This window comes from Microtus oregoni, unplaced genomic scaffold (assembly GCF_018167655.1).
Source record: "Microtus oregoni isolate MIOR12 unplaced genomic scaffold, Mior012 000029F_ref0000214, whole genome shotgun sequence".
Taxonomy (NCBI): Eukaryota; Metazoa; Chordata; class Mammalia; order Rodentia; family Cricetidae; genus Microtus; species Microtus oregoni.
In genome coordinates this window covers 30,408,830-30,435,939 of record NW_024543088.1, presented here as the reverse complement: position 1 = coordinate 30,435,939, position 27,110 = coordinate 30,408,830, and the positions used below count along the sequence as shown (strand labels likewise).

The following is a 27,110-nucleotide window of genomic DNA, read 5'->3' as shown; positions in this document are numbered from 1 at the left end:
CAAGTCCGGATGAGGAGATTTCTTTAGTTCTTCACACTCAACAGTCTTATTTAAAGTTGTTTACTGAATCTTGGCAGCAAAAGCTAAGTCTGCAGAAGCATCCCCCCCCCCCCCCCCCCCCCCCCCCCCCCCCGCCCAAAGCCCTTATCCCCTTGTGGTTTGTAGAGGACTTTTTCCGGTGTGTGCTAGTCCCTCACCGGGGGTTATTAGTTCTTTCCTTAAGCCCCTCTAGGAGGGGAAGCCATTGAACAGCTTTCCCTTTCCAATCCACTTGCATTAGCCGTGCTCTAACCTTTGACAGAGAAGCCTCTTCCTTAGGGGCCATTATTCTCAGGTTCTTTTTCCTTCATTCTTTCTCACAAGAACCATGATCTTATTTGATACTTACTAGTAGATACTTTTATTTACAATACATAAGTACCTTGCATTTAAGATGTACTTTGCACACAAATTCTGCCTTCCTTAGCAATCTCTGTCAGGATTAGGGAAGGTTTTGCATTGCATAGATTTAAGCAGTGAGGACCTTTCTTTTCCTGAAAGCAAGGATTAGTAATTGAGCATTGGACCCCTGCCACACTCCCAGAACTCTCTGGGACTCTGCTTCTTCCACCCATCTGCCATCACTCACTTGGGAGTAGCCTTTGTTTTTAAGTCTGAGATGATCCTGGTGCCTCACCACTCCCATCAAAACAGTAAAAGACGAAATGTCAAGAATTAGTGAAGGAAATATTTGTATTTTCTTTAGGACGGATTTTTTAGCTTTTAACATATAAATGCATTTAATACCATATATCAAATGTCATACACTCAAGAGACAAATAAATGGTAAAAAAAAAACATTGGAAAAAATGTGGTAATCTCATAGGACTATATATAAATACATTCATATGTACAATGACATTAGCACTATCAAACCAAGAGTCAGTGATTCAGTATATATAAATGATAAAGAAGCTGAGAAAGAAATCAGAGAAACATCACCCTCACAATAGTCACAAAGAACATAAAATACTTTGGGAGTAACTCTAACCATTCAGAAGTGAAAGACCTGTATGGGAGCACTGGACTGAACTTCCAAAGTCTAATTGAAGAGTGGAAGGAAAGAGAATATGAGCAAAGAGGTCAAGACTGCAATGAAAACACCCACTGAAACAGCCTACCTGAGCTAATGGAAGCTCACCAACACTAGCTGAACAGGGAAGGAAACACCATAGGTACAAACTAGTCCCTCTGAATGTGGGTGACAGTTGTATGGCTGGGGCAGACTGCAGGGCTTTATCCCTACTGCTTATACTGTTTTTGTTTGGAACCTGTTCTCTTCAGATGGATACCTTGCTCAGCCTAAATAGAGCCAGGAGGGCCTTGGACCTTCCCCAAAGCAATGTGCCTAACTAACCAGCTCTGAAAAGTGGTTGGGGGATGGAGTGGGAGGAGGTTAGGTGCAAGGAAGGGGAGGAGGGGAGGATGTGGGAACTGGGATTGGTATGCAAAATGAAAAAAGATTGTTTTATTTTTTTAAAATAAATAATAGAAAACAAAAAATGCAAGTGATAAAAGCGTCAGGAAAGCTCAGTTTTCATTGGCTGAACTAAATTATTTGTAGAGAGATGAGGACATGAAGTTGGGAGAGGAGTGAGGTTAGTGGGTACCAGAAGAAGTAAATGGAGGAAGGTGGAATTGAGATGATTGCATCTATGTATGAAATTTTTAAAGAAAAACTAAATACTTTGCGGAGGATGCATGGATGTTTGTTGGACAGAGATGAACTATAGCTCAATAATGGTTAGCAAAGCAATTAACTTTAACTAAAATTCAGCTTTTTTAGGAAGGATTCTTTAAGCATATTAGGTCTGTCTGCCTGTGTCAAATAGTGAGTCCCTAAGAGCTACCTCTAGCCATAGCAAATGTAGGGAAAGCAGCTAAGATACATATTAGTTTGTGAGAAGATTGAAAGACCCCCGATACGGGGAGACTCTCACTCAAGTCTCGGGATAACAGGACCCCCCAGTAACTCATGAGAGACCATCCTTGCTGCAATCACAGGAGGTTTTAATTGATGAGATGAGAAGGGAACCAGTGCACTGGTGAGACTCATAACCCACGCAGGGGGAGAGTTCGACCCCAAGTGACCCGGAGAAGCGATTTTTAGGGAAGAAACCACAGCCCAGTGATCCGTAATTGGCAGGGAGTGTGTCACAGAAAATTCCGAAAATACCAGTGAAGATTACAAGGGGGCAACCCCCTGCCTCTCAGGACCACTCCCAAGGTCATTATCAGCTAGTTCTTAAAACACATTACAATGACAATCACAAGGGGGAGACTCCTTGTTTCTCAAGATTATTCTCAAGATTACAACCTAACTTTATCTTCAGCTAGTTCCTGAAACACAGTCACTAACTGGCTAATACTAGATTTTTGATTCTTCTCCTCCTGCTTGGATTTTTGGCTATTTTCTTCCTGCTGGGGAGGTCTGGACTTATCCAGGTCTTTCAGATAAAACCAGTTATCCTTGGAAATTGAAGTTTAAATGGCACAAAGAAGAAACATAGTTTTATACAGGTTACTACATCAGTGAGCTAGAAGCCCTCTGCTTAGCGTCACTATCAGCTCAGTTACCTCTCTGAAGTAGTTTGTCTTAAAAACTGACGCAATCCTCATTCTGCCAGAAATTCCTCATGCCATTTATAGTTTAGGATAAAATTTAATTGGTGGGTTTATAAGCATTTTGAAAATGCATAGATATGAAATATTATCTTTTGAAGCATTAAGCAATGTGCCGAGTACAAACTAAGAAAATTATTAAGGAAATATGTTTTATACATGGTGGATCATGACTTATGGGAATTATTAGGTATTGGGCTAGGGAGAAGGCTCAATGAGTATAGTGCTTGGAGTACTAATGTGAGGACCCGAATTCAAATCCTTGGAACCATAGAAATCTCGGTATGGTCATATGTAAGCAATCCCCGAGCTCCTTTGCTGAGATGACAGCGGAGACACAGCATGTGAGCTTGCAGACCCGATAATCTGGTTACATATCTGAACAACCCAGAGACTCTGCCTCAAAATAAGGAAGAAGATGAGCACAGACACCTGGGGTGCCCTCTGACCTCCACATGTGTAGTGTGGCATGTGTGGATCCATGGACATCAGTCATCCATGTACAAAAGGGGACATTCACTGTTAATGTTAAATAACTATTTGTGAAACACTTTCAAGAGCATAGCGCATGTTTTTTGTATAAGCATTTGTATTGTGTGCACTGTATTGTTATGCCCACTTGGAGGGGACGCGGACTTCAAAGCCTTGTGACTCTGAGTGGCTGGTCTAGAAACATTCACCTTCACACTCTCTGTCTCTGTCTCTGTCTCTCTCTCTCTCTCTCTCTCTCTTGGTTTTTCGAGACAGGGTTTCTCTGTGGATTTTTGGAGCTTGTCCTGGAACTAGCTCTTGTAGACCAGGCTGGACTTGAACTCACAGAGATCTGCCTGCCTCTGCCTCCCGAGTGCTGGGATTAAAGGCGTGCGCCCGGCTTCTCTGTCTCTTAATCTGCTTAATCTGCGTTGCTGCTCTAGTCTTTGTGTGTCAGGCTTCTCTTGTCTGTTTGGTAAACTTCACATCTCTATGATTAGGAGGATGCTTGTCTATTTCCAGTTTGTGCTTTCTCATTTTTCCCAAGAATGACCTCAGCCTTCCTCTGCTTTCCTACGTGTCAGCTTCAATCTTGTGCTCTGTGTGAAATATTTCCTAAATACCTCAGGCCACGAAGAGATTTCATGTTTTCCCCTGAACTTCCCAAACATACAAGCTATGTTCAGAGAAGTATATATTTATTTGATTATAAAAATAAATTGTGCACTGTATTAGGTTACTCCGTATGTCTTTAATTTGTATCCTGAAACAGACTATCTTATATTTCTTAAGTAATTTAAAAGGTGCATGATCCATGCTGAGCCTATAGAAGGAACTAAAATTAGCCCAGGTCTAAACTGAAGGAATAATTAATCCTTAAACGATTCTAACATAGTCTATACTTCTGTGCAAATCAGAAAACAGATTTAAGGAGGGAGAGACTTAGCCAGTGTCATCAACTAGAAAAACAGTCCGGCCACTGGAATAAGGCTTGATCCTTTCCAAGTCTCAATTGAACACTTGACTAATCTAAACACTGTACATGCCTGTGTTGGAGCTGTGTGTGCAGATAGCTTACTGTCTCGAGTTCAAAAAACCCAGGTCGAAGGAAGAAAGTTAATTTGTGGGGGTACTCTACTAAACTTCGACAGTATCAGAAATGAAGCATTTTATCTGTAGAAAGGGTGCACGATCTCTGCTACTCAGTTTATTAAAGAGAACTGCAAGGATTCTTTTACAAAAATAGTCATGAGATACTTTATGCCTCCCGGCAATGCCATCTGCAGAGTCTAACTAGGTGGGTGATTGCTTCCCTCCCATGTGTAATGCAAATATTTTCAGGGTCATATTTTCTGCCTATGCTTATTCTGTAACATCAAAAGCAATTGGTCCCAGAGCCGTGACATATACTTCATAACAAGACATTGCTAGACGAAGCGTAGGAAACCAAACCACCTTTGTCTTTTCTGGCCCATGCATTTGCTTTTCTCTGAGTGGACCCAGTACCTTAGTATTTTGAGTCACAGGTAATTTGAATACATAAAGATAACAATGTTCCTGTTTGATTTTAGGTTGTTTAAATCAGCTTGCCAACTTAATTTTTGATGTTTTATGTAGTCTGTTTTTCTTTAACTATGACGTATATCTGTTGTTGCTCAAGCTAGCTATAAATTGCCTGTTTACTTGTCTCAGTTACTGTTCTATTGCTGTGAAGAGACACCATGGTTAAGGCAACTTATAAAAGAAAGAATCTAATGGGGACCTCGTTCACAGTTTCAAATGGCGAGTCCCTGACAACTATGGCCGGGAGCAAGGCAGCAAGCATGTAGACATGGCTTTGGAGCAGTAGCTGAGAGCTCACATCTGACCCACCAGCAGAGGGCATCGTGAGTGAGACAGGGCCTGGCATGGGCATTTGGAACCTCAAAATCCATTCCTAGAGACACACCACACCTCCTAATCCTTCCCCCAAGCAGTCAGCCCACTTACTAGGGACCGAGTATACATATAGATGGGCCTGTGGGGGCCTCTCTCATTCAAACCACCACGTCATTTATCAGTGTATCTTCATTTCCATGCAAAGTTTCAAAATCTCAAGAGGTAGGCTCTCCCCACTGTTGGTCCGTGTTAGTCCATGATTGTGTTCACTGTTTGTGTTCATGACCTTTTCAGGATCACAACAAGAAGACTGAAGCAAGTTGGGCTGTGTTTTAAAGATTATATTTTACTGTTGCTTTTATTATTGAGGGGTTCTTGTTGCAAGTTAGTTGTTAGAAAACTGTCATGTGCTACTTCATGTGTTTATTTTGGGGAGCAGGGATTCCAGACATTCCAATCCATGTAGACTTTCGCAGTTCTTCTAACCTAGCATTTCTGTTTTAGTTGAATCACACACCTCACTGGAGCTTCTGTGAATGAATAATAAATGGTATTGGAGAGGCAAGCCAAGGCAGTGTAGTCCCCAACTTGTTTTAATTCTCTTTCCTCCCCCCGCCCCCCATCTCCTCTCTCCCTTCCACTCCCTCTCCCTTTCCATCACTCTGTCCATGCTGTTTCCAATAAAAGAATTTTGATTTTGAAAATTGCAAGAATATTATAAAGAGCAAGATGATTTATTCACTAGGTCATTAATCTTTCTGTCTTTTTTTCTTCTTCTTCTAGCCCTCTTCAATCTAATTCCTGTGGGACTGCGGGTGGTGGCCATCCAAGGTGTGAAGGCCAGTCTCTATGTGGCCATGAATGGGGAAGGCTATCTCTACAGCTCAGTAAGTAGCTCACGTGTGTGTGTGTGTGTGTGTGTGTGTGTGTGTGTGTGTGGCGTTAGTGAAGCAGTCAGATCAAGGAACTGATGTCATTTTATATTTTCAAATTGATACTGTTACATTTTAGGTGTTAAAGATCATGCCCCAGAAAAAAAAAAAAAAAGATCATGCCCCAGCAATGAAAATAAACCAGTTACTTTCTGTGTTATATATTCTTACATCTAGTTTCAACTTCCAGAGAAGTTTGAATTTGGAATTACCTGTCTGTTCAGTTCAAGGAGTAAGATACTCTTTCTTTCCCATGTTAATGTCCCTTCAGGGACAGAAGATAGTTTATAGAGGGTCTTTTTTATTTCATTATAGAGAAAGAATTTTCATAGACTCTGCTTTTGTTTTTGCTTAATAAGTCCTTGTAGGGTCATATTTTTTAGACTGTAGATATTATTTAATTTAAAGGCAATGAATTTGCAGAGTGAGCTCTGGATTAGGAGCAAGGATATCAGTGTAGTATGCACACGTCAGTATAGTGTGTGTGTGTGTGTGTGTGTGTGTGTGTACAAATAACTTTTCCACCTTATCTTAATTTCTGGATCTTTAGTGGGTTGGTGTTGGCTCCTCCTTTGTATACTATCTCCTAAAATCTACGAGTGACAATTTGTGTATTACCAGGGCTATACTGTGAGCACGGACATATTTTTAAACATTTAAGACATTTTAAGTTAAGGCTATCCTGATTGTTCTGTCTCATGCACTGAAGATGTAGCTACTCAGAATAATTTGTGTTTTTCATATGGGAATTGTTTATTTGTGTTTTATAAAAAAATGTCCTTTTGAAAATCACAGCTAACGAGTTCTACCCATTCTGTAATCTTGGCCACTGTATTGACTATCTAGGATGTTCACCTGTGTTTCTCAGCTACGGGTTCAACACTGAATAGTTGTAGTAGACATCAAATAACTACTAAATGAGTATCTCGTATATTATACTTGCTTATTAGTAATGCATCTGTCACCATATGTATTAAAGCTGCAATCATATGAATGAAGTTCCCAACAACCTATGATAAATATCATGGTTACAGATAGACCAGTTACTCTGAAGGGATCATCGCATGCTGTTTGCCTTTATTGCTATGTCACAAAGTCCCTCACAAATATAACTGTAATTGCTGTGTTAGTTAAAACACAACATAACTTAAAAAGATCAAAGGTGACGGTCTACTTCTGAGCATATTCAGATCTGGGTAACCATTTATATTTGGCATACGCATCCACACATTTCAAGATGATGATCAAAATAACATTTAAAGATGAAATATTTTCAGCCTAAGTGACAAGCATTCATTTTTCATGCATCATGTTAGATACACTAACAATTTTTCATGTGAAATCATCAGGAAACCCCTTTAAATTTTTCTTTAATTTTTCATCACCAGAGATTGAACCTAGGGACTTGCATATGCTAGGCCAGCACTTTACCCCTAAGCTATAGCCCCAAGCCCTTACAAATTGGTTCAAAATAGAAAAAAAAAATAAAACAAGAATAAAGAGGGGCCCTATGATGGATAATTCTAGCTAGCTAAACTGCTGCTGCAACACAAACGTTGACTGGGATAAAAAAAAATGTGGAGATGACCCGAGGATGGCATTAAAGATGAATACATCACATAAGCCTGCAAAGGCTCAGGGTACAAAGGCAGAGGGTGCAATGTTACTGTAGGACTTGGGCCATTGAACTAGAGTTGATTTTCATTGGCCAGTGGTTTGTGTGTAGAATGGATGGGCAAAAGGGGTTCAATCAATTTTCAGAATTGTGTTCTTTCTATACTTCTTATTTAGAAGTGAAGCCAAATGCATGGGTCTGGGGTCTGAAGGATGGAGAGGTTTTAAAGAAACTTGCAATTTTGTTTGCAGTCCTGACTTAAAAATAGAGCCAACACCTTTGTAAAGCCAGTGATCATTTTCTGCATGGCTTGCTACATAAGATTGTTTTTGTCACCCATAGAGTCGTGGTGCTTTCTTTGCTAGGGCACCAGGGGCAAGTGCCCTATAATGCTAAGCAGATCATCCCTAGCATAGGTGAGCTTGTTCTATTCTCTTTAAAGGCCCTATCTCTGGCCCCGACTGGTAGGGTGCATACTGGTTTTTAACAGTCTCTAATAGGACTCTAGGGACCAGTATCAGAGTGTACGGGCACATCACACTGTGTCCTCCAGCTCCTCTGTCTGGTGTGCTGCAGTGCCAGACTGGCGCAGAGGCCTTGTGGTGGTTACAGAGGCAGGTGGTAACCCCAGCTTTCCCGGGGTGTGTTTACCACATACAAAGAATTGAAGTTATTTGCAAAGAAGCTTTCTGTTTTCTCTGACCAGTGCAGTGGGACACATCAGTGAGGGCCATCAAGGGACATGTGGAGGGATGGTGGGTGGTGTCCAAACTGGAGAAGTCTTAGAGAAGCTGAGGCCAAGTGTGATCCTGTCCATACTGTCATTTTCTGGCTTCTGTTTAAATTTAAGCTGGAGGTGTGTTCCCTTGTTACCTTTGAGTTCTCTTCATTCACTAAAAAGCAGGAGCAGAGAAGAGTAGTGGAGGTGGGCTGATTGCTGGGTAGCGTGGGGAGAGCTAAAGGGTTAAGGTCTGTTCTCAAAATCCAGGCAAACTAATGTGTATCTCTATATCTATATCCATCCATATAATCTGTATTCATATTCATATTTATCTTTATCTATTTACGTCTATATTTTTATCTATATTGTCTATATATATCATCTGTATCTATATCCATATAGATTTATATATCTATATAGTTATATAAATAAAGATGTAGATATATCAGACAAGATTTTTGATGTATCAGGATTTGTTTTTTTAATCATTGCATTTTGCCTGTTTAAAATTACTTTGGTTTTTATCTTTTTTTTTTTTAATGTTATGACTCAGATCTCTGCAACTTTATTCAGGTTGTACAAATTATTGAAAAATAAATTTGGTCACTTAGAAATAGTGTTTCGGTATATGAAGGACTTATTATATGTAATAGTTACAAGGTATTTACCATAGTCCAAGTACTATGGTAAGTATACATTGCCTTCACTAAACATCATGCCATGGCTAGAAGAAAGGCTCTAGAACAATTTTTAAAACGGACACTTAAAGACACAGAATGGACAAATGACAGCAAAAAAATCACATAGACAGACAATGGAGGACACAAAACTGTATCCCAGAGTTTAACTCTCATGCATTACTGAAAATTTTCCATTTTTCTTTTATTCTTCTAAACTTAGGCTGCATTTCTTTTCCTTTAGTTTGCTTCTAGTTTTCAGTTTGCATATAGCCATGATTACATTTATTAATAAATATTTTTGTGTTTCTATTTTCTAAACAGTTCATGAGTCTATTAAAACACATTTCACCAACCTGGATGAATGTATTTTACAATAAATTATTTGTAGATAGTGATTGCATTTTATCATATTTGGAAAATAATTTCTACGAACAGTTTCTGTGTGTGTCAGATTTAGTCTTGTTGTGTTTACTGATTCTCCAAACTACATATTTCATTGTTCTTTTTGTGAGGGTCCTTATGACGTGACTGCTCGGGTTTTGTATAAGGATCTCTGCGCAGCAGATAATTTCCTGCCTCATAAGTCCATGCACACTCTTTCTTCCATTCCTCCCTTTGACTGTAGTTCATTTACTTGTAAACATCTCACTGGACTGGCATTTCCCATAACATCCATGAAATGATTATTCCATTGGATTTTGGCATCTGTTGTTGGATGTAGGAATTTGTTGTCAATTTAATATTTCCTTTGAGGTAATCTCTATGGAAACATAGAAATATTTTCACTTTATATTTCCTGTTTTTAAACTGTCTTTACCAGTTAGAAATTTTTAATGAATTTATAATCTAAAGAGTTATAATTCTCCAATTCTACAAAGTTTAACTTTTATGCCATATCCATTTTACCTCTCAACCATGCTTTCCACTCTTTTACACCATGTCTATGTTGTAAGTTAAAAACATTCAAACTCAGTGTGTTCAAATTTTAAGCTGTTTTGTGATTTCATCATGGTGTCTCTCATTCTGATGCTGAATGATTTCTATTAATATCCTCCCATCCTTGATTTATTTCTGCCTGTTTTTAGTGTATGACTTTATGACTTTTTTCACTTCTTACAGAAAGTTATTAGCTTATCTCGCCAAGCGTTTCTAGCATAATTGGTCAGTGTTTTCTTAGTTATGAACTCACATTTTAAGCATTAATTTTCTTGAGTGTCACATTCAAGCTACACTTTAGAATTAACTCTTTAAGTGCACTGGGGCACTTTGGTTTGGGGCATATTCCTTTCCTTTTCTCTTTGATAGTTCTTTCTGTGATGTCTGTCTCTTTGTTCTAGCAACTTTTGGGGTGGCTTCTCTCCAATTGCTAATACCTCAAGTTTAGACTAGTTTTAAGGCATTCCCTGGATGAAAGTAACAGTGGGGTGAATGCAGGAGCCTGGGCTAAGGCACAGTTTGGTCTAGTTGCTCTTGTAATGGACTGCTCTATGTTTCTACGAGGGAGGTTTTTTTTTTTTTTTTTGGCACTCCAGGACCCGAAGCCAGGCCTGCCTGAATATGCAACTGGCTGTGGTGTCATTTCTATTCCATGGGAATGTTGTGTTTGTTTTGACAGTACTGTTCTTGAAGTGGTGGATAGGCCTTAAGTTTTGTATCCTACTGTCCTTGCCTTTACTGTGAGCAAACAATGAATCTCTCTCTCTCTTTCTCTCTCTCTTCTCCCTTTTTAGTTAAAAGTACATAAAGTAAAGTTTCCATCTTAATAGTCTTGCATGCCCTCTACTGTTAATCATATCTCCACTTTGGTCAACAGATCTCCATACCTTTTTCCTATTGCAAGCACTTGGGTTGCACACCCATTAAAATCATTTCCCTTTTTTTCCTCCCTATGGCGTATTCCACTTAGCAAAAATGTTTTTATCCCTTCCGTGTGATAACATGCACTATTTGTGTTAAACCATTAATAAAACCCCATTTTGTGTATCTGTTTGCTCAATCTATTGAAAAGCACTTAAGTTTCGTCTACTCTTTGGTTATGGGATTAATGCTGCAGTGAACACAAAGTTCCAAGTAGACCTTCAACAGTCTTTCCATTTCTCTGGATGTATGCCAGAGACAAAGTTACCAGAGCAGATAACTCTGTTTTATTTCCTTTGCAGAACCCCATACTGTCTGCCTTGTGTCAGCACTTTTTGGTATTGCTACCAACAATACACAACGGTTCAAATGCGCATTCCCAGTTAATACTTGACGTTTTCTGAATTAAAAGGAAATTCTTTTAATATTGGTCATCCCACCACTTAGGATATGCACAAGTGTAGCCTGAATTAAGGCTTGGTTTTCAATATCCCAAAGCTGATTGGCATTTCCCGTGTCTATTATGATGTTCTCTGCATAGCCTTCTGGGATACGAGCATATTTAATTCCTCTGACAATTCTTTCATTTGCTTGCTTCAGTGTGTGAAGCTCTGAGTTAGCGCTTGCATATATTTGCTCCCTACCAGATACTACTTGCAAATATGTCCTTTCACTTTACAGGTGCCCTTTACTTTCTTGGTTGTTTGTTGTGCAGAATTTTTAGTTGGTGAAGTTCACCCCTTTTGTTCCCTGCCCTCTTGGTGTCATATTGAAGTAATCATCGCCAAATTTGATGTCATGGAGCTTTTTCTTCCAATTTTCTTCAAGACGCTTTAATGTCAACACTCACATTTAAGTGTTTAACTTATTGTCAGTGACTTTTTAAAAAAATATGTCCCATTAAAGGGACTTTTCCATTTCTTTGCATGTGGCTAGAAAGTTTTCCTAGTATCATGAATTGAAAAATTTGTGCCAGGATTATTCCACCGGAGTACTGTAACTGTATATATATTCTAAGGTCAGAAATTATGAGGGTAATTGCTTTATTGAGTTTTCCACTTTTTGAGGGGGTTATTTTTACTTTAAATATGGATATTTTTGTTTTACAAAAAGGACATCAAGATTTAATAGACATTATATTGGACATATAGATTATTTAAGGTAAATGTGGACATTTAAATAATATTAAATAGTCTGATCTATGAACTTGGGATGTCTTTTCATTCATTTTTATCTTCTGACTTTTTTATAGCAAGAAATTTTGAAGTGTCTAAGCTTTTCACTTCTTTGATTAAATTTAAACCCACTGTGCCTTTCAAAAGGGAGTAGAAAATAGTTTTAACAAAATTAAATAACACTTTGTTTTTAAGTAGAGAAAAATGAAGCGTGTTCCATATCCTGTGAAAGAACCAACTGAAACAGACATTTCATGGAAAATTTCATTATAAGTATGAATAGCATTACATACATATACATTAAGTTTCTGTAATTTATTTATTTTTTTTGCGATTTAACCTGTTCTGCCTTGAAGTTTGATCTGTTTTCTTTTTATATTTTATTCTCTTTGAGTTTTATAAATTTTGAAAATGCCTATAAGACATCTAAACTTCCTTAATTTGTTGTATTTAGGTGTGAGTCAAATGAAGAGGGAATATTTCATCACACACAGAGGGAAGTCTACCTACCCTATGAATTTATTTCCAGCAACTTTTTTTATACTTAAATAATTTGAACTGAGCTTGTATACATGGCTGAACTGCAGAGAAATAGCTCTTAGAATATCTTGCAAATCTACATCATTTTCATATTGTGGCTAGGACATCGGTGGTAAAGTGTTTTCTGTAATTCCTGTGTAGAGTGGCATTTCTAATAAATGTTCAAGGATGGCACTACAGTCCCATTGCTGACATGATCATGTTCTCCATTCTCTGTTCTGAATCTGATAGTCACAGTCCTTCTAGGAGCCCAGCTCTAGTGCCAGCATGAGTATGTCCTTTCTTCCTACCATCTTTCCTGCCATCTTTTTTTTTTTTTGTCCCATCCTAGAAGGAAACAGTGAAAAGAGAAAGTTTGGAGCTAAGCCTGTGGTATGTCCGCCTTTGGGAAATAAGAACTTAAGTGAATGGTTTGGAAAATTTGAGAGTCTTGACATTTGCATCTGGAAAAATTATACTTAAGATGTAATTTGCATTTGAATGAGCAGTTTGATGTACGTAGCACACATGTCACTGACATTTCACTGATTAACAGTGATTAATATGTTTGGGAAAGCTCTACTTTTTATTGTAATAATTGTTTATTTTATAAACTTTAAATAGTTATCTCTCAAATATGGATTAGGTAGTTTATAAACTGACGATAGTTTTCTTTAACTGAGAGATCAGTTAAAATGACGTGAACACAATTTCTTGTTGAATGCTGCCTTAACCTGTAGCGATTGTATATGAATCCACGGCAGTGATAAATTCACTCCTTTAAGCCTGTCTGTGTTCTGGTGAGCAGTAAATTATTATGACAGCAGCTGTAGGAGCTGCCGTAGCAACAGGATTAATGATTGTGTTTGTAGAAATAATACATTTCGTTTGGTTGTTACCTTGAAAGTGCTTTTAGATTTGTGTCCAGGTTCCACAGCAATGTTGGGAAAAGGGGAAAAAATTAAGTATTAGCCGTTGATGAAGGATTGAGACTTAGATAGGTAGTTGACTTAAATAAGCAGATTCTAGCAACAGGATTTAGGCCTGAACTGAAAACCCATAGGATTTTCATGATGCCTCTATGTCCTTGGCTTTATATGTAATGACACCTTTCATAATGAACTGTTTCGTGTCTCACTCACCATTTAACATAAAGTATCTCATTAGTGCTTTGTAATAACTCTGACGTTTACTATTACTGAGTGACAGACAGATGGTCTCCCTGGGAAACAGAAAGTTTAAGTGAATAAAGTGATGTCCCTTTGCAGAGTCAAGGAAGGCCCAAAGGCAGGAACTTTAGCTCAGTGCTCATGTTTGCAATCAACATGGCTCTTGTTTCATCCCACAATGGACTATCTATTTTGAAGAAGAGTTAACAGTTCTTGAGAAGCTCAGAGAATGGGGGCTCTGGGGGAGAAGACAGGAGAAGCAGCACTGAGAGCTGCCAGAGACCATTTTACACTCACAGGTTGGAGGAGAGAGAAACCTGCTCTTCCCTTCCTGCCTCTAATTATTTATCCTTTTCTTTGTTATAGATGCCCAAGCGTTCACGTTAATAGATACACAATAAACGTTTCTCATGAACTGCAACCAAAATAGTTTCCTCATTTGGGGCTTTGAGAAGACGTTTTCTGTGCTTCTCCTTTTGTTAGAATTAATTGTTTTCATGCCTTGTCGATCCTGTCTCAGGCTCCAAGGGAGAGATCCTATGCGATAAGGATGTATCTCACGTGGTTGAAATCTGCAGTCCCCAGATGAAGACATCGCCAAGACCTTGTTGGGCTAGTTGGTGGCAACGTCCTGCAGCCTAGTTCTGGCAATAATTAATTGGCTGTCCGGCAGTTATCTTTGTAATCATGTTTTTGATTGTGACGATTCATACTCCCCAACTCAGCTTTGCATAATTTCTGGCTTGTGTGTAAGGGTCTGTAAAATTGCCAATCACGAGCCTCTTGTATTGAGGTTGATCAAGGATATAGCTTTAAAACTTTGTATCACTGTGCTTTTCTTTCTGTTGTAAGGAAACACTGCTTATGCAAGGAGCAGAGGGTAAAGACTTATCATGGCATTTTTCTTGGAGGCCATACACTTCCTCCCATCTCAGTGAAAAATCTCTGCCTTAGCCTATAAAGTAGTATACTAAAACATAATGTATTTAGAACAGAGAAACGAAAACGACTCCCTACAGAATATCTATCCATCCATCCATCCATCCATCCATCCAAACAAACATCCCTCCATTTGTTAATACGCGCGCGCGCGTGTGTGTGTGTGTGTGTGTGTGTGTGTGTGTGTGTGTGTGATATGTGAGCGGATATATGTGTTCATGTTCTCATGTGTGACTATACATCTGTGCACATATGGAGGTTAAAGGTTAACTGCAGATGTCTTTCTTGGACTTTCTCTCCCTTATTTTGAGATAAGGTCTCTTACTCACCTGGAAATCACTGGTTGGCAAGACTGGCTATCCAGTGAGTGTGAGCCCCAAGGATCCTTCTGTCTCCACCTGTACTGTACATTGTGCATTGTACTGGGATTAGACGTGCACCCCTGTGCTAGGGATCTGATCTCTGGTCCTCGTGGCTGTATTCAAGGCACTCCATCCTCTTAATCAGCTTCCCAGCTCTCCCATTTCACTTCAAATCCCCTTATCAGCTACCTTCTATATGGAAACATCTAAAATCTGAGGCATATTCAGAGTGGTCTCTTAGGAAGCATGGTATCTAGCAGGGAGGGGAGAGAGAAAAACAGATGACAGGAGAGAGGGAAGGCCTGAGGGAGAGAAACAGGTGGGTCTTCGCCATGAATATCAAATGCATCCGGGAGTTTTGAAGTCAATGATGCCTAAGTAAAGAAAGTGAAAGGTCAAACCACAGAAGCTTGCTAAATGATTTCATTGTTAAGAATGTCATCTGGCTCTTGTTGACTAGTTTCAGGACAGCAAAGACTGTTACACAGAGGAAACTTGTCTCAAACAAACAAACAAACAACAAAAAATGTAATCTAAGTCACGAATGTAGATTTTTATCTTATTAATCTATCGTTTCCTTGAAATCTGAATCATTTCTTTTCATCTTAGAGTAGTTTTCAGCCACATCATCTGGCCAAGGCGCACACCTTTCATCCAGGCACTCAGGAGGCAGAGGCAGGTGGATCTCCTGTGGGTTTGAGGCCAACCCGGTCTACAAGAGCTAGTTCCAGGACAACTAGAGCTGTTACACAGAGAAACCGTGTCTCAAACAAACAAACAAACAAACAAACACTTCTTTTGTTTATTTCAATTTTACGGCATATATATTAGTTATTTGAACTGGGATGCTGATCTAATAGAAAGAACAGAACCTAGACAGCACAGGAACCTGACAGTTAGGTACTTACCAATGGGAGGTATAAATTCTCAATGGGTTATTCTGCCTTTCTTGAGAAAGAATTAATGTCACCAGTTTTGCTTTAACTTGGTTAAGTAATTGTAAACACCACTCACCACATAGGACATTTTGAATACCTTCCTATCCTTCCACACTACATGTCCTCCAAAGTTAGAGATTATATATACTATAGGTTAATATTTCACACTGCAAACTGCAGTTCCTACACAAAGGCTTAAATCTTGTTGAATAAGTTGATGGGGGATTGCTGAGTGTAGAGAGTATAGTTCTTGCAATAACTCACGTCTGTTCTGTCCCAAGGATTTCCTGACTGTGACCCTGTGTGTTTCCCAGAGCAGTTAATGTTACACTTGAGTAGATTTTGACTGCTTTGCCGTCCAGTAGTGAATTATGTTGGTCTTGCTCCTACCGTTTGTAACTTCCAGAAAACATTCTTACTTTACCCATACAGCTGACCTATACTGTAAAAATTAACATGTGGTTCTACTGATGTTTTTCATTGAAGAATAAAAGCGAGACCACTTCTCAGAGCAGTGTGAATGAGAACCTGGGCTTAGTTAATTTGGAAATCATACCGAATTTCTAATTTTTTTCTTTCTGACTTAGGGACAGTGTGTAGTATAGTTATTTAACATTATCCATAGGAATGATAGTAGCAGACTGTATATATATATACATATATATATGTATATATATATATATACACACAGATACATATAATTCATGTACATAAATGCATATTACTCATGATTTATTCTGTTTTTTTTTTTAAGACAAGGCCTTGTTTCTAGTTCAACATGGCCTAGAGTTTAATGTGACCCATGTTTTCCAGGGACTGCAGTACTTCTGCCTCAGCTAACAGAAAGTAGTGATTAAAGATGAACTACCATGCATGTCAGCAACAGCCATAACAAAGAAGGCTTGCAGAATAGTCAGTTCTTGGGCATCAGTGCATGAGACTTATGTGGGGTCCATCCCACATTCTTAGTTATAGTGCTGGTTCCTGAGTCACCAAACCCATATCTCTTGCTACCTGGGCTACTGGGTGATCATTTGCAAAATATGTCTCATCTAATCATGGGCAATTAACTTAAGCCTCAAGAGTTGACTTTAAAGACAAAACAGGAGCTGGTCTGTGGTGCATGCCTTTAATCCCAGCACTTGGAAGGCAGAGGCAGACAGATCTCTGTGAGTTTGAGGCCAGTCTGGTCTATAAGAGCTAGTTCCAAGACAGGCACCAAAACTACAGAGAAACCTTGTCTTGAATAACAACAACAACAAAAAAAAACCAAAAACAAACAAAAAACAAAAACAAGTAGGGCCAAGTCCCCTGATAGATTTCATAATCTCAAATGTTAAGTGTTAAATGCATATACATACAAGCAACAGTAAATGGATTCAACCAGTTGTATGCATGTATATGTATATATGTGCTTCTATGTATGTTTACATTTACATTACAGTAGTAAAGATTGAAGGCCATGAATGTGAGAGGAAGTTGGGGGGGGGTGCATGAAGATGGGAAAAATTTGAGGCAAAGGGGGTTGAAATGTTGTAAATACAGTACTAATGTATGACATTCTGAAAAAAGATGGGAAAAAAACAACAATGGCAACATAGACAAACAAAACTCAATCGTATCTGGTTTCCTCCTATACCATCTGAAAAAATAAATAGTTTTGATCTCCAAATGTATCTTGAGTTTTTCAAGAAAGCACAAAGCTTAATCATTTTTCCTCCTTCATCCTCTAGCATGATCCAACACTGGGGACTTCCCTTTTGGAAATGTCTCTACACATGTCACTTGAAACATACTCTATGAAATAAACCTACCCTCCATGGCTTTCAGAACCATCAGAGAGAAAAAGAGGGAAGATGGGAGCAGAATTATGCAAAGGGAAACCAACCCCGCCTGTTTCCAACTGAGAGATTCGTTTGGTTTTCTTTTTAATTGAGATGTGAGTGGAAAAGATGTGGCAAGACAGAGAAACAAGAGGCAGGACACCATAGCCACATCTGTAGAAAAGTTAGCTGTTTAAGCAAACAACACTGAGCAAAATAGCTTGAATGAACCAAGCACAAAAGGATGTGATAGGTGATTAATTAACAGTAGTAGGCAGAAGGAGGCCACAAATAGGATGTTCTTTTCATTCACCATATGCTAGCACCTAAATATTATTTCTCTGCTTCTTTCAAATTAAAATCTAACCATTGCAATGGGGATCTTAATTACACATATTAAAATACAAGCTGTGTATCTTTCAGTCAGATGAACTGCGAAGGACTTTATTATTTTGAAGCCACAGAGAACATCACCCTCCCGTGGGGAGAGTATGTGCCCTGGTTCATTCCAAGCTGTTCTAGTTTGGGCTGATTTCTTAGTGTAATTATTGACAGCACTGAATTAGCTGTCAGAGGTGTGCTGTATCAGAATTTGGGAAATCAGTATGTAGCTGCCTCACACTTTCCAGAACTTGATCCTCCATGTGAGTCAGTAGGTAGATTGGAGTGTCAGTACAAACATAGAGCCTCGTGGCCTAATTTGTAATATTTTTAGTTTTATTTTTTCCAGGCCCAGGGTTTGAGTTTGATTTTTAAGTCATGGTTTCATTACACAGCTCGAACTGATCTCCCAACTCACAATCTTTCTTGTCTCAGCTCTGAGTGAGGGGAAATGACAGGTGACTGGGTTTAATTTTCATAAATTCATTTTTCTGTATCAATACTGAAGTAGGTTTGGCTATGAGCCACAGGGGGGCTGTAACACCAGCATGAAGAGATCCTAGACCTACGTTTTCTGATGTAAGCAGAATTCTTGAACTAAGCAGTTATTGATGTTGGGTCACTGCTTGGTTCATCCTGCCTTCTCCTCATGGGACAAGATGGCTCTGATATCTCCAGCTCTGTTATGCATTTTAGGTAGTGGAAGGATTGTAGAAGGAGAAATGACTGTGGTCAGGAAAACTGAGTCCCACTCAGGAGTCGAGCTAATCTCTACTTACAGTTCAGTCATTACAAAGGTGTCATGTGGTCACCTCTTGGTGGAACGAGGCCAGAGTAGTGCTTGTTTTAATGCATCTGGTTTGTTTTTAATTTTAAGAAAACCAGCATGTCACTTTCATCCTAATCATAGTTTTCTTAGTGAATATGAATATCTACAACAAATTTCTGCAACTGGGTAGTTTAAATAATGGTATTATTTGTCACAATTCTGGAGCTGAAGGTTAGAGAGAGAGAGGAAGTGGGTTCTCTTGGTTTGTTCTTACAAGGGCACTAATTCCATGATGAGGGCTCCATTCCTGGGACCTAACTCCTTTTCAAAGGATCCTTTCAAATGCCACCACATTGGAGGGCAGGACTCACCTTGAGTTTGAGAGAAATAGAAATATTTAGTCCTTAGCAAAGGACTTAAGAAGAGAATTGATGGTGGGGAGATAATTCAGTGGCTTATACTGTTTATTACATAAGTGCAATGGCCTGAATTTGACCCTCAGAACCCACATTTTAAAATCCAAGGATGGTGGTTTCTGCACCCAAATGTTTGAGTCATAGAGACAGTCAAATCCCTGAGACTTGCTGGACAGCCATCTAGTCAACTTAAGATGTTCTAGACCGGTGGTTCTCAAGCCATGGGTTGTGACCCCGTTTTAGATCATGAGTCAAATATCCTGCATATCAGATTTTTTACATTATGATTCATACCAGTAGCAAAAATACAGTTACAAAATAGCATCTAAAGCAATTTTATGGTAGAGGGTCACCACAACATGAGGAACCATATTAAAGGGTCAAAGCATTAGGAATGTTGAAAAATATTGCTCAAGACCAATAAGAGACCCCGCTTCAAAAAACAAGGTGAATGGTGACAGGAATGACACCTAATGTTGTCTTCTGGCTTCCACATGTATGCATGCATACACTCGTACACCTACATGAATATGTGCCCCTCACACACACACAAAGAAAAAAATCCTAGATATCAGGTGCATACCTGTCAGCTGTAATACCTTTTCAGACCAAAAATCTGTATACAATATAATATTTCAGATTATGAAAGAAACAAATACACAAACAGATTGAGGCATAGATCATAGATGTAGTCTTTTCATTAAATTGCATAATATCTATGTAATAGATAATAATACTTAAGTAATAATAGTCAACAAGCTTGTGAACTTCTAAATGGAAGTAAATGCTGAACTTTAGAGACTATAGGGAAGAAAGATTACCTCGAATTTTATTCAGAAGCAAACAGATTAGTTTTTCCCTGGAATTTGGACAGAGGCTTTTTGCTTATTGAATTTTCCTATCAGGTTGCTGGAGATTTCCTTTGAAATGTCTCACTATAGTTAGGGCAAGAATAAACAAGCATTGCTACTCAACAGCAATTCTTCACCAGACGGAACAGGCTCTCTCTGGAACTGTGACAGACAACTCTTAGTCACTCACCGTGTCATGAGGAAACCGAAAGGTACCATGGAGCAGCGCCTAGCAGTATCCCTGTGCAGGCATCTGTGACTGGTGTCAGCACTCTGCTCATGAATATTCAGAGGTCGTGAAGCTTTCCATCCTCCCATCCATCCAGTCATTTGCTACTTGTGTGTTTATTACTGGTCGTGCGCACACATTTTCTGAGATCAGCAGCTCTTAAACTGTGGGTCATGACACCTTTGGGGGTTACACGCATATTGGGTATCCTGCATATCAGGTATTTACATTGCAATTCATAACGGTAACAAAATTATGAAGTAGCAATGAATTAATTTTGTGGTTGAGGGTGACAACAGCATGGAGAAACTGTATTAAAGGGTCGCAGCCTTAGGAAAGTTGAGAACCTCTGTCTTAAAAGTAATATGAGAAACCCTTTCACTGTAGTGGGAGATTACAACAGTCAACAAATAAAGAGGAATATTTCCCATATGTGATTATTGCTGTCAGAAAGATCATGATCTATCTGCTTTGTTTGGCTCTCAGCATAAAGTTTCAAATTTTCACTAATTCATCCTGAGGGTGGTTTTGTCCTTTGTACCATGTATCTGTGCATTTTGACTTGTCGTATACATTCTGTAGAACGTCTAACAAGATGTATAGTTTCAAAACTCTTGTTAACCACATACGTAAAGGTTTTCTAAAGTTGCTAGTATGTTCTTGGGATTTGCAAGAAAGAACATTTCTGGTTATTTCAACAAAAAGACACTTATTAGCATGCTGATATTATTTCAGTTCCTTAAGAGTTCCGATTGGCAGTACATATCTTCCAACCCCAATTATTATTTTTTAAGATAATTTTAATAGCATATATGAAAAAGTATTACACAATAGATCTTAGAACTCAGTAACTGTAAGATAAAACTTTAAAGAAAGCAGAAAAGTAGGTCTTCATTACCTTGAATGAAAGAATGGTTTCGTAGAAATGACACCAAGGAACAATCAATAAAAGAAAATAAACTGGATTTTATCATAATTAAAATCCTCTGTGCTTCAAAAGATATGATCAGGTGAAAGCTCAATTCATAGAAAGAAAGAAAACTTTGAAAGTCACCTTTCCAATCAGGAACTCATATCTGGAATATATGAAGTACTGCTACAACTCAGCGATTAGATGGCGTGGTTAAAGTGTGCAAAGGTCTGAGCAAAGTGTAGTGATGGAGCCTGCCCTGGACCACCCCCAGCAATGAAGCAAATGGGTGTAAAGAACCCAAGCAGTAAACATGAGGAACAAACACACAAAACCCAGCCAATAGCTACCAGAAGAGATGCTCAACACTGCCAACCAGCAAGAAGATGCAAATTAAAATCCCACAGAGATACTGCCTCATATGTACTAAGGCTATATTTAAATGTTAGAAAGTAACACCTGCAAGTGAGACAGTGTGTTATTTGTACATTGCTGTTGGGGATGTAAAGTGTTGTACACATTTTGGAAAACATCCTGATGCTTTGTTCTGAGGTTAGATGTAGTTTTTACACGACCAGCAGTTAGACTACCAAGTATTTACTGCAAAGAAATGAGTGTGTTTTTACACAAAACTCTGAGTAGCCACAGTATTATAATTAACTATAGTCCCAAAGCTGAAACAACTCAAATATTCAACTAATGGATGGATGAAGTTTCATATAACCACATAGTAGAACATATGTGTGTGGCTATTGAAAGGCACGGACACATACTGCAAAACAGATTAACTGTAAAATCAAACAAAAAATCATAACTGTGAAATTATATGAAACTGGTATTTTTAAAAAGCAAAATTAAAAGAAATTTTTAGGATAAAATAAAAGGCAAAGGTATTTTATTTACAGTAAACGCCCAGAGTAGGCTACTCCATCATATGAAAACAGAGCAATCGTCCTTGGTCAAGTAGTGCAGAATGCCGGAAGGCACTTATGAGCGAGGAGAGGAGAGTGCTGCTGAAGGGGCGGAGCTTGCTTCCTGGGCCCATGACCAGCTCAAATTGATCTGACTGCTTACAATTCTGGGCGTACACTAAAAACCACTAGGTTGTATATTTTGAGTGGTTAAACTGTACAGTATGTGAATTAAAAATCAATAAGGTGGTGACTTAAAAGCCAATTTTATTTAAAATGTCAATTAAATCATGATTTAATAGCAATTAAGGGTAAACTCAACATTTTTCTTAATGTAGTCAATGCAGCCCAGTTGGGTTGCATGTTTTGCTTGTTTAAGGTAGTGCAAAGATGTGAATTTTTATCACTTTGGAGAAGTGAGACGAAGTTTAGCATCTTTTGTTACAGCAAAATGTGGGAAAAGGAGTAGAAGCAATGGAGTCCGTGTTTCCAGGGTGATGCTGTGCTTTTTTTGTTGTTGTTGTTGTTTTGTTTTTACAACCATAAAAACGTTAATAATTTTGATCACAAAACACAGACTATGAGAGCAGAATTCTATAAGATTACCGTTCCCTTACACCAGTGTGTTCAAGGGCAGTTTTAGTCTATGCTTTAAAACAATGTACACAGTCAACAACAAAATGATACTAATTTGAATAACTGTGTAAGTTTAAATCAAAAATATGTTTTTGCCTTCTCTCCTTAGCTTAATTTTAAATTTTGTTATGAGACATTTTATAATATTGTGTGACTTAAAATTCCACCTTAAGGCTACTTAATAAAGTGTATGCACAATGTATATATGTATTTAGCTTCATTCTAGTGCAGTGACTCTCAGCCAGGGGCTTGCAGTCCTTTTCGGGGTTTGAAAGAACTTATCATAGTAACTCTGTGCAGGTATCCTTGACTGGGGTCAATGCCTGCTAATGGATATTCAGAGAGAGTGAAGCTTTTCATCCTCCCCTTCATCCAGTCATTTGCTACCTGTGTGTTTATAATTGACAGTGTGTGTACATTAGCTTAGATTAGCATTCCCAACCTGTGGGTCATGACCCCTTGGGGGGCTGCATGCATATTGGGTATCCTGCATATCAGATATTTATATTACAGTCCATAACAGTAGCTAAATAACACCTAGCAATAAAAATAATTTTATCGTTGGGGGTCACCACAACACGAGGAACTGTGTTAAAGGGTCACGATGTTAGGAAGGTTGCGAACCACCATCTTTGATGTTAGAAGTAAAATGAGAAACACTTTCGCATGTAATGGGAGACTATAACATTAAACAAGTAAACAGGAACCTTTCCCATATGCGATTATTGCTGTCAAACATATCATGATTAATCTGCTTTGTTTATTTTAGTGGTTACATAGTGTGCCAATCCCTTCAGATCATCTCTATCAATGTATAGTAACACACAGTGGAGAGCCATCATCATAATTGGTTTTATCTTTATTTTTGCAAATAATAAGCACACTCTCAGGTCATAATGGCAGGTTTTTTTTTTTGTTGTTGTTGTTGTTTTTGTGAAGTGCCATAGTGCCATGTTCATTTAATGACATTGTGACAGTTGTCCTACAATCTCTTTCTTGTGTTCGTCCTAAACCTCAGTATGCCTGCTCCTCAAGGCCACTGGCAGGTCACATAACTGGATGGTGCACATTCTCAGACATGTTGCTGCTTTGAATGTTCCATATCTATGTAAAGCTCAGTTCGGACAACGTAAAGGAGGAGAAGGAGTGCTCTGAAAATGACAGAGATCTAAAGAGTTTCAGGGAAGTTAAACAGATCTCCATACAGTTTAGTTGGGGAGGCTTCAGCTCGAGCGCTTTCTGCTTGAGTAATGGAGACCAGCATGGGCAGCAGACTGGAGGCTGCCAGGTCCTGTGTCTGCTGTGCTGTGCTCAGGCAGGCAGCTGTGGTGGAGACAGCAGTGCAGGGAGCAGTCAGTTCCGGCTTCCCTGCTGCTGCTGATTGGGATGGGGTGACTTACCTGTCTGCTGTCTCCTAGCGCCTCTTGATTGTTGGAAAAGTGGCCATGGCATGACTTGGAGGGCTTGTCAGAAAGATTGGGAATGATAAAGTAACAACTAATAAACTTAAATCTACGAAAAACATGCAGTAGTCGTAGGTTTTCTTTCTGCCGCCTAAATCCTTCAAGGTACTTGGCAAGGCAAAGATATCTCGTGCATTACATATACTTTGCATTTGAAAAATGCTTTCATGTGTGGGCAGGTTGGTAGTCACACTTTTGCTTCTGACCTGGTGTCCCCTTCACTTCATTACCTGGGATCTTGTATCCTACTTACTTTGTATTTTATCCCCCTCCAGGTTGGCCATTCACTGGAAACCTTCGCTGAATATTGTCTCGCGAGCACATTATCAAATCTCCTCTCTGGGGCTGACCTTCAAAAGGCTAGAACAGTTTTGACCTTAAATGACCTCTGTGGCTTCATTTCCAGGTTCCTTTCCCTTTCAGGCAAGCTTTCTTTTCTTGCACCATTTCATGATCTCACCTCACCTTTTCATACCCTCAGCCTCCATCTCTCACAGTTTCTATTGTGACTGTGGTTTGCTCTGTTTTCCCTTCCTAACACTCCACCTTTGTCTTTTTTATTTCCACCATCAGATCTGCCTTGGATTCTCTATTTTAACGAAACTCCAAAAGCCCTCTTTGCCATCTTAGGTGCATCTCGTGCTTTTGTCTCCAGATTGGAGCCAAATCGGCATCTTGAAAGTAAACCCTGTGATGGTTCTTGCTCAGATTTCCACTCAGTTTCCAGGTGTTTATGTATTTCTTCATCATAGCACCTGCCGGCACCTGCACCAGGACCAGTTAACAGTGGTGACAGATTCATCCCTTGGACAGTTTCTAGCTTCCGTGTTTCTTCCGGTAGATGGGGCAGCTTTGTGGCCTGACAGGCCTCACTGAGAGAACCATCAGAGACCTAAAGTGAGAATGGTACAAGGTGTGTTTTCCTTTCTGTTCACCTGCTGTATCTATCACAGCAGACACCTCCTTCGTGTCCACCAGCTGACTGTTTTCATTGCTTCATTCTGCTCCCCAGTTCTTTTTCTCTCTGCCTATTATTTCTAAAATCTGTATGATGTATTCGTGGTTATAGTTTGCACTAACATGACATTTTACCAGGAAATGGAGTTGTTGGACTGCAGATGTTTCCAGTTGCTGAAGTGCTTGCCTGGCATGCTTACAGCCGTAGGCTAGATCCCCAGCAGCATATAACCTGGGTGTTGGGGTTCACAACTATGATTCTGCTAACTGGACATCGTTACAGGGAAGCAGAAGTTCAAGGTCATCTTTAGTTATGTAGTTAGTAAGTTCAGACCCAACTTGGGCCGAGTAAGAGCCTCTTTCAAAATAGAAAAGAAAAATTAAAATGCAATTGTTCCCCTGTGACAGAGTAGAGATGATTCTTCACTTTAGAAAAAGGCAAATAGTATTTCTGCAGAGAAAATGAAATTTACATTCTAGGGTTTTGTTCTCAGTTTTTCTGTTAGCAAAGCATGCTTGTCTCCATTATTACATTTGATTCTTCCTTCTGTGACATAGGACAAGCAGCATCCCAGATCAGGAATTAATTTTCAGTGTTCACTCTAAGGTAATTTGTGTTTCACAATGCTAGTATGCCTAAAGTTCACATAATTTGATATATTAAATTATGTGTCTGTGGATCCCCTCAATACTGAAGTGAGGTAAATGGTTGTAGTTTAGCAGTTTAAAGGCCTTTGGTCAGAGGATCTTCTGCCTGACATTTGAAATTACTTCTTTTGGCCATTAGATACAGATCCTAGATATTTTTTATCCCAGTGATACTATACGATCAGAACAGTTCAAATTAAGTTTTAGATTTTTCTTAAAATTTACGTATGTTCTTTTAATCATTAATATAAATTAAAATTCAATGCCTGTTTTTTTTAACATTTAAAATCTTGTTTTTATTTGTGGGTACATGTCTGTGTCTGGCATATTTGTGTGGCTGCCCTGAGGCCAGAAATAGGTGTTGGATTCTCTAGATCTGGAGTTATCGGTGGTTGTGAGCTGCCAGGCATGTGTGCTGAGAACTAAACTCTGGTCCTTTGGAAGAACAGCAAGCTCTGTTAAGCATTGACCAGCTCCCCACCCTCTCATGTCTAATTTCTATGCTAGGATGCATTGTTGGAATATGGTTTTTATTCTTAAAATTTTTAAATGTTCTCTGTTACTTCATCACTTCTATAGTGACTTAATGTATTAGTGAAATCTCAAATGCAAGTATGAAGTATGGTTCAGTAGATTGCATGTTCTCCTCTTTATGACCTCTTGTATGCCTTTCCTGGTCCTTTTTCTCAAATATCTCTATATAAACAGAGAGTTGTGGGCACCTTTTTCTTTACAAATGAAGAGATGTAGGCAGCATCCCCAGCATCTAAGATATAGCATGTGACAAGTTAAAATAGAGTTATACAGCCAAAGTCTCACATGAAAAATGCAGACTGAAATTGGCTGTATTCCACACTCTCGAGAGCCCAAGCCAACAGTCCAAAATGGAAAATGGAGTGTTGGGAGAAAAAAAAAAGCATTTCCCCAAAGAAGCACATATTCATCTCGGGTGGCAGGAAGGATAACTCTTGGAGCACTGTTGTAGGTTTGGCTTCTTCCTTGGCACCCCACAGTGCCTGGCTCTATGAGGCAGCTTCCAGCAAACTCTGCAAGCCCTGCTCAAATGTGGCCTCTGACAGCTTGTGTTTGAACACCGCTTGCTATAGTGAGAGATCTACACATCTACCATTTCTGCCTCCGTTTTCCAACGTCATGGTCACCCAGGCCTCATTTCTACAGAGTTAGTCTATAAAAGAAAA

General features: G+C 39.0%; 1 protein-coding gene across 3 annotated transcripts in view; it reads left to right on the top strand.

Annotated features, from left to right (window-relative positions):
• Fgf12 (fibroblast growth factor 12) overlaps positions 1–27,110 on the top strand; it is a 530,585-nt gene that overhangs the window by 341,584 nt on the left and 161,891 nt on the right. For all 3 annotated transcript variants that reach the window (XM_041677851.1, XM_041677850.1, XM_041677849.1), the window contains one exon: positions 5,794–5,897. In XM_041677851.1, coding sequence (XP_041533785.1) covers positions 5,794–5,897 — 104 coding nt within the window. The remainder of the gene's footprint in view (positions 1–5,793; positions 5,898–27,110) is intronic.